This window comes from Nerophis ophidion, linkage group LG17 (genome assembly GCF_033978795.1).
Source record: "Nerophis ophidion isolate RoL-2023_Sa linkage group LG17, RoL_Noph_v1.0, whole genome shotgun sequence".
NCBI classification, from domain to species: domain Eukaryota; kingdom Metazoa; phylum Chordata; class Actinopteri; order Syngnathiformes; family Syngnathidae; genus Nerophis; species Nerophis ophidion.
In genome coordinates this window covers 49674301-49686886 of record NC_084627.1, presented here as the reverse complement: position 1 = coordinate 49686886, position 12586 = coordinate 49674301, and the positions used below count along the sequence as shown (strand labels likewise).

The following is a 12586-nucleotide window of genomic DNA, read 5'->3' as shown; positions in this document are numbered from 1 at the left end:
TGCAGGCTGGGTTTTTTTTCCTTTTGTCTCGTTATTTTTATTTTTTTTGCCATTTCTAAAAAAAAAAAATCAAAAAAATCTATCTTATAATGAATTATTGACCTATTCAAGGCTACAAATATTTCACTTTAAAATGTTTTAATATTAAAAATATTGCATATTTTGTGTGGTTGCCATACAAAAACAGACATTTTCTTTGACAAAAGGGCATAAAACAAACAAAATAATAGTTCAAATGTAAAATCCGCAGATATATCTGAAGTTGATTTTGTAACTTAAGTGTTGAAAGTAAAAAAAAATACAAATGTATCACTTTCTGAGTGGGGCACCTTTTGGATCCCGAATATATTTATTGGGATTTTATTTATATTTTCACTGTGATTACTAAAAAATAATAATTAAAATCAATGGTGTCCTGCATTATTGATCTTTTTAAGACTCTAAATACTTCAAACATTGCTTTCTGAATGTTTTGGGCAGTGGGGGAAGTACTACTGGTTGGGCAAACTCCCATGAACCCTCAAGGACCCTGCAGAGAACATAGAGCTGGTCCACAGTTCTACGACCAGGATGAAAACCACACTGTTCCTCCTGAATCTGAGGTTGGACTATCCGTTGTAGCCTCCTCTTCAGTACACCTGAATAGACCTTTAATAGGAAGGCTGAGGTACTTGGATATAACGAGATCAAATTTCAGACTAGGTATTTGGTAAATAGCTATGATGTAATTGCATTCAAGTATTCCATCCATTAATTCTACATGCTTTTCTCTCAATGTTGTGGCGACAGCAGTTTCCATCAACATGCAGAGTTCAAAGGAAACAAAATGCTGCATCACATATTTCCATAAAGTGTGCTTTTTCAGGCAATTAGTATTATTTATTACCGTTTACGTATTAACAAGTGTTTGTCCTTAGTTTGTTGTTTTTCTTGCAGATTTCAGTTTGTCATCGCCACTCTAAAATCATAAATATTTGATTCCAACTGGGATTTTAATTTGTAGTTAAACATTTACAGTAATCTCTATAGCAATGTGATTTCTAAAAAGATTTAAATGACAAAATGTGAAGCATGGTTAAGGGAACTGGTACTTCTTTCATCCTGTAGACCAGGGCTATTCGACCGGTGGCCAGGGGACCAATGATGACGATAATGACACCAGACCGGCCCATCAGTTCAGTAAGAAAAAACTTGGAAACATTTTTTTGCAGCAGGTTCCTAAAAAACACTAAAGCCCTTTCATATGGTTGATCTTTGACTATCTTTTGTGTAGTAGGTCCTTAAAAACAGCATATTCTTAGGAATATACAAAAGAAGAATACTAGTCCGGAACCTGGTCCTTAGTTCTCTAGAAATGTGGCCGCCCAAAACAATTGAGTTGACCAGTTCTGACTCTGGTTCCAAAATAGGGTGCATGTACCTACACGGTATCAGATGTGCTGTCATGTGTAACAGAATTCATATGTCTGAGGAGTATGCAAAAACCCCATTGGATTAATCACAAGACAAGATGAAACTCTTAAAAATAATTCTGATTGTTTTAATCGATTGACAGGCCTAAAAAAGTTATACTATTTTGTTATTGTTTGTCCAAAAATAAGAACTATGTTGCACTATATGGATATAAAAAGTTGTCTACATCGCTTAAAGAAAAATCTAAGAGAGAATCCTTCTGCCATCTTCCACTACTTTTTTAAAGTATATAAATCGTCCGTTTGAATATTCCCTCTTCTCTTCTCCGACTCTCTTGTCGTCATTCGGGATGTCTGTTGTGATTTCCCTTCCTGGTTCGATGACTCGCCCTATCTTGCCTCTGATTGGCCTGTCCCTAATGTTTTGCCCTTATCTTAACCAATCATGAGTCAGAGTAAACCAAACAACCAATCATGGATTTTCTTATACGTAAACCAACCATTTATCATTGATTTTTCCATAGATTTTGTCCCCTGCCCGTGGAGTTGCTTCGCTATGTAGCTTCGATTTTTAAGTTAATTTTAATGGAAAACCATAGTTTTTACTACTGGATTATCAAAAACGTACTCATTACGGGAAAACCGTAGTTGTCGGCAGGTATGGCAAAAAGACGGCTCAAGATTTTAACACACATTGTAAGTCGGAAAAAACTAAAAATATTTGTTCATAATGTTCACAAAGGTAAAGAAGATGGATTTCCGACTCGGAAACATCACATTCCTGTTATAAATCACTAATCCTCGCCTTCATGGCAGCAAATAGTGTTTCTCACAAGTATGTTATCACTGGAGGACAAGGAATAGCTAAACATGCTGCACAACACCCCGATAGGAGTATCCAAAAAAACATTGCAAAACGCTAAACTAGAACAAGGGTGGGCAGATCGATAAAAATGCCGACAGTAATGATATCAAATATAGTATCAGTTAATAGTCGATACTACAGGGATTAAATTGGTATCTTAGTTATCACAAAATCCTTTGTCACTCTTAATGTTTACAAATGCATAAAGTAAGAGCCAATAACAGTAGTTTAATACCCTTTGCAATAAAATGGAAATGATTTGAATATCTGATATTGTTACACTGTAATTCTGTGTTTTTGTTTGATTATAATTATGATCATAAATTCAATTATTCACCGGTCTTGAAAATGTTTAGCATTAGCATGCTCATTACTGCCTCTGTAACTACTTGGTAATGGATCATTACCCATTTTTCTAGTATCAACCATACCAATTTTATGTGTCCAAACAGTAAATTTGCAAGTAGATTAATAATAATTTTAACAAATTAATGCAATTGGAAATTACGCAGCAGCTAAATGTAAAGCCTTTTAACTGGGTTTAAAATGGTTGTGTTATCATGTATATGTCCCAAAGGGACAGAGGACCCTATTGAATTTCTAGCGTTTTATTATTGTTATTATTATTCTTTATTATACCACTGCCTCTTGGTGCTGTAATTTGACCCCCTTAACATGCTTCAAAACTCACCAAATTGGACACATATCAGGACTGGCAAAAATTGCAATCTAATAAAAAAAAAAAAACTCTAAAACTCAAAATTGCGCTCTAGCGCCCCCGAGGAAGAAAACAGACAAAACTGCTTCTAACTTCCAGTAGGAATGTCAAAGACACATGAAACAAAAACTTCTATGTAAGTCTCACTTAGACCTACATTTCATACACTGACAACCCCTAGCTAAAATCAACAGGAAGTTTGCAATTCCGCCTTTAATACAAAAGATGGCTATAAATACTTGGTCCCGTCCATTGCTGCTTGCAGCTTGAATTTGTGTTGTTCTTGCAAGAGGTTTGCAATATCAATTCCAGGCCACAATACCCATCCCTTATAGAACTTGTTGTAGTAATAAAATGGGAATCTACTACAAATACATTTATTTTATCTGAAGTATTACTTTCTGAAAGTAAGCAATACTGAATCTAATTCATGTTTTGTTTCCTTTTCCCCATGGTCCATAGCATGCAAACGGAAGGAACAGGACACAGCGAAGGACCGCAACACACCAAAGAAATCTCGGCTGGTCTTCACCGACCTGCAGAGGCGCACCCTGCTGGCCATTTTCAAGGAAAACAAGAGGCCTTCCAAGGAGATGCAGCTCACCATTTCACAGCAGTTAGGCCTCGAACTCACCACTGTCAGCAACTTCTTCATGAACGCCCGCCGCCGGAGCCTGGACAAATGGACAGACGACGGATCCAGTCCCGGCGGCCAATCTTCGGCGTCCAGCACTTGTACCAAAGCCTGATGATATGTGGATGAGATGACAGCGAAGGGGTTAGGGTAGGGGGCATAGGTACAGGTTTAGCCTGATCTCCCAAGCATAGCGAGAAACCAAACGTTTTACATGTTTTTTGTTTTTGAGAGGGGCTGCTCACTGTGACCGCTTATTTTTAGCCAAACCGCCTTTTTCAAACTCATCATGACTCCATCTACAAGCTGAAGAATGATCTCTTCCTAAGAAGAAACAAAAATATCGTTGCTGGGACAAGAAACCGATACACTAGCACGAAAACCAAAGACGAGAGGACGATATATGTTTTCTATTATGCAATATAAGCTAGGAACCAACCAATGAAAGCTTTATAACGACAGAATGTGCTTAGAATCAAAGTGAGAATTACCTCCAATTCATTTTGGAGCAAACCAAAGAAGTTGTCCTGACAACACCACAGTGAGTGACCTAGTTCCTTGACCACGGAAGTAAGCGTTTTTGGCAAACTCAAAAGGTTTCCCTGGGTTCATCTGACCCTCAGCTTCACATACGGCGACAGAGAACCAAAGTCATTTCTCCTTGTGCTTTCGCAGTTTCGAGCATCTTTTAAAGCGACAGTCATACCAATGTCAGAAAGCAGAGAATGATTAGGAAATGGCTAAATATGCAAGCACAAACACACATGAAACCTTCCTCACATTTCGAGCCAACATGTAGAACTGCAAGTTTGCAGCGGATACGAATACTGTAATGTATGTGAGCACAACGTCGAAGCACATTTTCTTTGCAATAGAACCGGGGCTCACCTCCAAGCCGAGTGGTTTTCACATCTTAGGAAACTCAGGATGCCATCTTTTCTAAACAGTGGCTGAAATCCACTCTGCGTTCTACAGTCATCGAGTCATACACAACGTACACGCTTACAGTCATTTCCCTAAATGCTTTTTACGCAATGACAGACATGGTCAAGCTAAGCCATCTTTTTCCTTTCCACGCATTAGCAGTAGCACAATCGTAAACTAGGACAAACAGACCTGTAAAGGCAGTCACACCGTCACTCATATCGTTGAGATTTTAGCTATTAGTCGCGTAAAGCCGTAAAGAACCATCGTCCAGGCAAATGGTTCTTGGAAAAAGTACATATACAAGCATTATCCTGTATGTTTGATTGCCCTTAAAGACAGCGGTACACTTAAGGGCTATCAAATATTCTACTTCTTCCTTTTTGGTGTAAGCGTTAATGCCTTTTTGGAAGACTGCCATCCAAACACCACAGAGACCAGCAGCCCATTTGATCCCACGGGGAGCCGACCTGCTCAGGCGAATCAGGGCCTTTGTAATAGTAAAAGAGGACAATCTAAAGACGATGCCTGGCAAGTCCGTCTCTTACAGCGGGTCACTGGGCTGTAAAACAATAGGACAAGTCATAACGCCACAAACAAATCGTGTGGAGTTCTAAAGACTTCAAATCATCAACATGTGAGATACAATTTGTTTGCCGGTTAACTTGTCTTTGCGTTTATTCAAAAGGTCACCCCAGCAATCGCAGATTAGGAAATTCCATGTAACAGCCTTTCCCATACCATGCAAATACTAACACCCAGCAGCACCTAACCATGTTCCACTACACAATCCCCTCATCAATCATCCCTCACACGAGCTATCAAACCAAAAAAAAAAGCAACCAAACCAAAGCAAAAGGCGCCAGTCAGCAGCCCCTCCTCCTTTAGAAGACCCAGGCTGAGTCCCAGCCTGGTTAGAAGCAAGCCAAAGGCTCCAGAACGATTTAAAATGGACACTTATGACTTTTTCTATTTATTGACAAATCGAAACCAAAGAAAACCCTTTTTCTGCACCTAACTGTTCCGACAAGCGAACCGAAGATGGAAGAGAATTACTACCAAAAACAGACAAAAAGATTTTTTTAAAATGTTCAAAAAAAAAATAAAAAAAAATAAAAAAAGAGCGGAGGCGGAAATGTCAAGGACTGAGGACGACATCGCGAGGAAGAGGAACAGACGACATCAGGAAAAGTAGCTTTGTTCTGGCCGAGATCGCGTCAGGTCTGGCCAAGTCTTGGGACTGAAAAGGGTAAAAACCACACGAGAAAGACGGAAGGATGTTCTTCCCTTTCCGGCCCGGAACTTTAATGTGTCTCTCACGGTTAAAGAGTGTCTTTAACGTGTGCCTATGCAGTTTTTCAAAGAACAAAAAACATGGTTAAATCGAAACGAACAACAGAAACCTCATCAGCTAACAAACCAAAGATTCACTGTTGACTCCAGTAGCAGTTCTCCTCCTCTTGGAAAGGAAAATCAGCTTCCCGAACCGCTGAAGGTTGGTTGTACGCACCGCTCGACCGATTTCTTCCATTTCATATTCTACAAACCCAAAAATGTCTGAGTTTGTGCTAAGACAATTAGTCATAAAAGTAGGTTAAAAGCGATAGCTAGCTAGCAAGTATGTGGGTTCAATCTTTCTGGAGATTGATTTATTCTTAAAAAGTTAGCATTATTTTTTACAAATCATGCGAATAACCACAAATAAAGAATTATTTCAGCTGTTTGCCTTAGCCGTTAGCTTCTTCACAAGGCATGTTTACCCCCAGGCTGCGACGCGGACTATTTACCGTATTAATTTGAGCAATTGGCAGCTCAACAATTAGCCGTAATAAAAGTAAGGTAAAAGCAACAGCTAGCAAGTACATGGGTTCAATTCTTTCTGGAGATTGATTTATTTTTAATAGGTAGCATTTATTGGACAATAACCACAAAAGGATTTTTTCAGCCATTAACCTTAGCAGTTAGCTTCTTTACAAGGTATGTTTACCTCCAAGCTCCCAGGCTCCGACGCGCACTAATTACCGTGTTAATTTTAGAAATTGGTAGCTCAACAATCAGCCGTAATAAAAGTAGGGTAAAAGCGATAGCTAGCTAGCAAGTACGTGGGTTCAATTCTTTCTGGAGATTGATTTATTTTTAATAGGTAGCATTTTTTTAGAATTACCACAATTCACCCATCAGTCTTAGCCGTTAGCTCCTTCACAAGGCACGTCGACCTCCAAGTTTTCAGGCACCGACGCAGACTATTTACCGTATTCATTTGAGGAATTGGCAGCTCAAAAACAAAAACATTGCTAACTGACTACATTGCTTCCCTCGTTCATGTTTTGCTTCCATTGAGTCAGCCACGAAACGTTGACGTTTCTTCTGACTTGTCGCTAATCTACCGCACAGTCTACAGCTAAAAGAGCGACAATTAAAACGCTATTTTAAGTGTGTCGTTCACACCAAAGACCGTTTTATTGTATTAGTACACTTAGGCCCCGTTTACACTAAGATTATCCAGGGTAAATCCCACCTAGCTTTATCCTTGTCCAGACACACAATGGTCGATTAAGATTCCTCCGTCAGCCGGCACAACGCAACCTAATACACATGCGTGGAAAATGCAAACGTCGTAGTCACCTCCAGTGTTGCTTTGTGTGCGAGTTCTTGAATTTAACTTAACTGAATATCCAGTGTTGTGGTATTTCAATTAACTGGGGCACTATTGGAGTCAATCACGCCTGAGCCATCGTAAATCAATCAAATCTTTATTGGACACGAAAGTACTGACCCGGACATTCGAAAGTTCTCTCGCCGTCCGAGAAGTGTTGTATCCCAAATAGCTGCAATGGCTTTCTCTTAAGGTACTCATGTGTGATTTCCACGAGCGTCTGTACATGTCACGCCTGAGCCATCATAAACTTAATCAAATTTTTATTGGACAGGAAAGTACACAATGTGACAAAGAACATTTGACAATAATCAATCAAGGGATCTAGATATCTGGTCAGGACGCCTTCACCTTCATTGTTTAATCGTTTTTGGTGACTTTGTATACTCTGGACCTAAACGTCGACTCCACGACATACATGGCGGATAAAAACTGATAGTCTGCTCTGCCAGTCCAAACTCGACATTTTCTGTAGTCTTGTAATACAAAGCACACGCTACTTTTTTTATATTTAGTTATTTTTTCTAAATCAGATCCACGGGAGCCCGCATTCTCGTTGACTTTCCTTGCACAAAGGGATGAAGGTTTTCGGTAAGTAGAATCACACCTGAGCCATCATAAATTAATCAAATTTTTATTGGTCAGGAAAGTACACAAAGTGACAAATCTAGGGCTCTAAATATCTGGTCAGGACGCCTTCACCTTCATTGTTTAATCGTTTTTGGTGACTTTACATACTCTGGACCTAGATATTGAGTCCACGACATACATGGCGGACAATAACTGATAGTCTGCTCTGCCAGTCCAAACACATTCGCCATTTTCCGTAGTCTTGTAATATCACATCCGCAGGAGCCCGCATTCTCGTTGACTTTCCTTCGACACATGGACAAAGTTTTTCGGTAAGTAGAATCACAGCTGACCCGGACATTTGTAAGTTCTCTCGCCGTCCGAGAAGTGTTGTATCCCAAATAGCTGCAATGGCTTTCTCTTAAGGTATTCATGTGTGATTTCCACGAGTGTCACGCCTGAGCCATCATAAATTAATCACATTTTTATTGGACAGGAAAGTACACAAAGTGACAAAGAACATTTGACAACAATCAATCTAGGGATCTAAATATCTGGTCAGGACGCCTTCACCTTCATTGTGTAATCGTTTTTGGTGATTTTACATACTCTGGACCTAGATGTTGAGTCCACAACATACATGGCAGACAATAACTGATAGTCTGCTCTGCCAGTCCAAACACATTTGTCATTTTCCGTAGTCTTGTAATATCACATCCACAGGAGCCCGCATTCTCCTTGACTTTCCTTCGACAAATGGATCAATCAATGTTTACTTATATAGCCCTAAATCACTAGTGTCTCAAAGGGCTGCACAAGCCACAACACAAACCACTACGACATCCTCGGTAGGCCCACATAAGGGCAAGGAAACTAAAGTTTTTCGTTAAGTAGAATCACAGCTGACCCAAACATTCGAAAGTTCTCTCACCGTCCGAGAAGTGTTGTATCCCAAATAGCTGCAATGGCTTTTTCTTAAGGTATTCATGTGTGATTTCCAGAACCGTCTGTACATGTCTGGATGACTCGCCTCCATATTTCCGAATTCCGAAATTGCATTTTTATGAAGCAGCTGTTGCGCGTTCTGACTTGACTTCTGGAGTGGGGCGCGGTCTCTCTGGCGTGGCTTTCTCTTTGAACTCAGCTTGTGAACGATCAATGAGTCCATACAAAGCTAAGAATCGGATATTCAAGAAATGTACAGCGCACTTACCCGTGTAAAAAATGTGAACCTTAAACGTGGTTTGGTGTGGCTGAAACGGGGTTTAGGTTAGATGGTTATTCCTTTAAGGGGTTATCCGGCTTAGTGTAGACAGACTAAAAAATGCGGGTGTAGTTGATTAGCATAATGTAGGTAGCTTGTTAGCGCCAAAACTCACGAGGCACAGTCGCTGGATCTTCAAGAGGAGGAGAACTCTGCTGCCTTTCCGTGGTCTACCACAACAGTTCATGAACGCAACATGACACAAGTTCACTGAGAGAAACTGCTCAAATATCGGTCAAATAGCTTTAACCTTCATTTTTTCTCTCTATTTCTGTATGTACAGCTTCTAGTCCAAAGAGATAGGGCCACCCGCCTTGTTGACCACGGCCAGTGGAGGCGAAGTGGCGGCCATTTTCCTTTTCTGACTGGAAAATACCATATGAAACCAAAAAAAAAAAAAAAAAAAATGTTCCAAAGAGGTTTTCATTGCTTGTTTGCTCCAAGTACTTAAAAATGATTTGCCAATAATCACGTGGAGTATTATTACCACTACATTCCTACTTGTTATGTTTGGCTGATGTCTTTTTATTTATGTTTTAATCGTAATTAATTTAAGCGAACAAATTTTGTTGCCAAATCTCCCCGAACCTTTTACCCTTTTGATGAAGTTTAGCTTTGCCAAAGTTTACATCATTTTTTTTTTCTTTTTCCATTTGATGCTGTATTTATTTATGAAGTGTTTAGAACACTCTAGGTTTGTACTTGACCATAATTTAATGCTATTTAATTAGATGTAATTGTTTTTAATGAATATTTATGTATTTAAGAATGTTAGTTGCATCAAAGATGCAGTGCTTACGCCTTTTTAAATTATTCCTAGTTAGCAAATAAAAACAAATGTTTTAATAACCGCTTACAGTAGACTTAATGACAGAACAATGTAGAAATGTCAACGTAGATTTACAAACCTTTTGAATGTCCACACTTCTGCACCACGTCTAGTATTCTTTGTCATTTTCCATAGGAGCCCAACAATGATGAGCACTGCATCCGGTTTTTTTCTGTCTGCTAATTTATTGCTTGATTTTGAATTTCTTTTGCATTTTGCTGATCATTGTTGTAAAGGCCATGAATTTCAGGCTGATGTTTTTGACGGGGGGGAAAAAAGGGGGGGGCGGGGCCACACGATGTAAACTTAACTACCAAAGATAACTGGAATCCTTGAGAGCTCGTATCCTGGTGAAGGAATGATTGATACTTGCTGTACAGACTCGTGCATCTCAGTAAATGACAAAATCATTCAAAAAAAAAAAAAAATGTCATTACGGGTGAGCAATTGAAAAAGCCCAGAGAGTTTTTACAGTTTATTCACTGATTAAAGCGTAAAGTCAGAGTTTAAAACACACAAGTTAGTTTTATTAACACACAAGTGTGTGTTAATAAAATACTTTGGTTTTTTTACTAAATGCAAATAATTATTTCGATTTTGACAGGAAAAAATGTATATCTTTTAAACATTATCTATTCATACCAAATATTAAATAATTATATAGCAGGTCTGGGCAATTATTTTGACTCGGGGGGGGGGGGCAAATTTTGAGAAAAAAATAAATATATTCATAAATAAATTTACACGCATATGTTAGGTCAGGAAAAAACACAGACTGTTACATCCCTACAAACCTGTTTCACAGGTTTCCCTGCTCTTCAGGGGATTTTCCTTGAATAGCAGGGAAACTTGTGAAACAGGCTTGTAGGGATGAAATAACCTCTGAGTTTTTTCCTGACCAACGTATATGCTGCTGTACCCCGGTATTACGGATAAACCACAGAAGCCTTGACTATACATACATACACACATACATACACACACACACACACATACATATATATATCTTGATTGGATTATCCAGATAATAGTGCTCGATACCGTGGTAGAGCGCAATATGTAGGTGTGGGGAAAATCACAAGACTACTTCATCTCTACAGAACTGTTTCATGAGGGAACCCTTCATGAAACAGTTCTGTAGAGATGAAGTAGTCTTGTGATTTTTCCCACACCTACATACATATACACACACACACACACACACATACACACAAATCTGCTTTACAGTATGTGTGCTTGGGTCCCATTTTTAGGAACACTAGTACAAAACCTCACAATGTCTGATTGAAGGCTAAAAACATTATGACAGATCGCCTTAAAAAACAGAATGGAATTTTCTTTTACTGAACACCCAGAATGTACATGAAAAAAAAACAATATTAACTATGAATATTGACACATCCTCTCCAGACATTTTACAATCAAGCAAAACGCAACAAAAATACAACAAAGGAAAACATGAAGGGTAAAAAAAACACCTACAATCTGATAGATCACTAAGCTTCAGAACTTTGCTGTAAAAATCTCCTTCAGCGACTGTCCCAGACACCTGCATTTTCAGGCTCACTCTGGACACAATGTGGAAACGCTCCCCACCCACACTGCTGTGACTCACATGACCATATAAAAATAAACAGTTGAATATGTGATTTATCTGTTAGTTTGTACATTAAAAAAAACTACTAATCAGTGCATAGGCAATAATGTAATAAATAATATGAGGTGATTACTGCTACACATTTATATTTAAACTGTCAAATGATGTTAGTTTTTTTTAATCAGACACATCAGAATTAATTAAGCACAGGTTATTGCTTGCATGCATAATTTTAATTAATTTTTAAAAAGCGATGTGGCCCTTAATTAAAACAAGTTTGCTCGCGTTTTGTTAGAAATCTGTTATGAAAAGTTTGACGATAACCCAACCTTATGAAAACTGTACAATTTTTTTTTCTTCGACCCAGGTTTCAATTGAACTAGTGAGAATAAATATGAACATTTATTGAGATGCACCTGTAGCAGAAAGTTCAGCTGAAACCTACACTGATTTAAATATTTGTAGGAGTTAGTTCAATAGACTAATATTAGACTAACTCTCCCGTCAAGGCTGATCTAATCTGAGCAAAAATGCTCCCGAATGTTTAGGATGACTTCTTCTAAAGAGGATGTGACATCACATCTTAATCCCACATTTCAGGTGTGAGTGTCTGACTGCAAACACTCTTTTTATTTGAGGAAGAAAAAGTGAGACACTCTTTCAAACAAGAAGGATTTTCTGTCTGTGTGTGTAAAAAAAAAACAAAAAAAACTGTGTTTGAATAGTGAGAACCATGAGCGGCTACCTCACTGACTGTTCATCTGTTTGTGTTGATGAAACCAAAGAAACCAAAGATGTTGTTTTGTTTGTTTGTTTGTTTGGGCCTTGCAGGGTCTTCAATCCTTACAAGAGACCTCATTAATGATGTGAATTAAACACCCATTTTGCCATTTATTTCATATTGTTTGCAAAATAAATAGATCTCCATCTTGTTTTGATCAACTGTATGAAATATAATTCATGATATGGAACTTTTCTTGACTCCTGGTGTTCTGTAAAGTTTTTTAAAAATGTAAACAATACAAGTTTTGATCATGTCATTTGTACAAAGTCCAACAGAGAACACAACTTGCATCCTTTTTCTAAAAACTTTCTATTATTTTGGCTTTTATGCCGC

The 12586-nt window shown here is 38.4% G+C and overlaps 1 protein-coding gene across 2 annotated transcripts in view; it reads left to right on the top strand.

Moving 5' to 3' along the window:
• Window positions 1-10139, top strand: part of onecut2 (one cut homeobox 2) — a 58464-nt gene extending 48325 nt beyond the window's left edge. The window contains exons 2-3 of one of the 2 annotated variants that reach the window (XM_061877120.1): window positions 1108-1179; window positions 3458-10139. In XM_061877120.1, the coding sequence (XP_061733104.1) occupies window positions 1108-1179; window positions 3458-3744 (359 nt within the window). In that variant the 3' untranslated portion in view covers window positions 3745-10139. The remainder of the gene's footprint in view (window positions 1-1107; window positions 1180-3457) is intronic. The other variant, XM_061877121.1, reaches the window with a different exon arrangement.
• Window positions 10140-12586: the final 2447 nt, after the last annotated feature.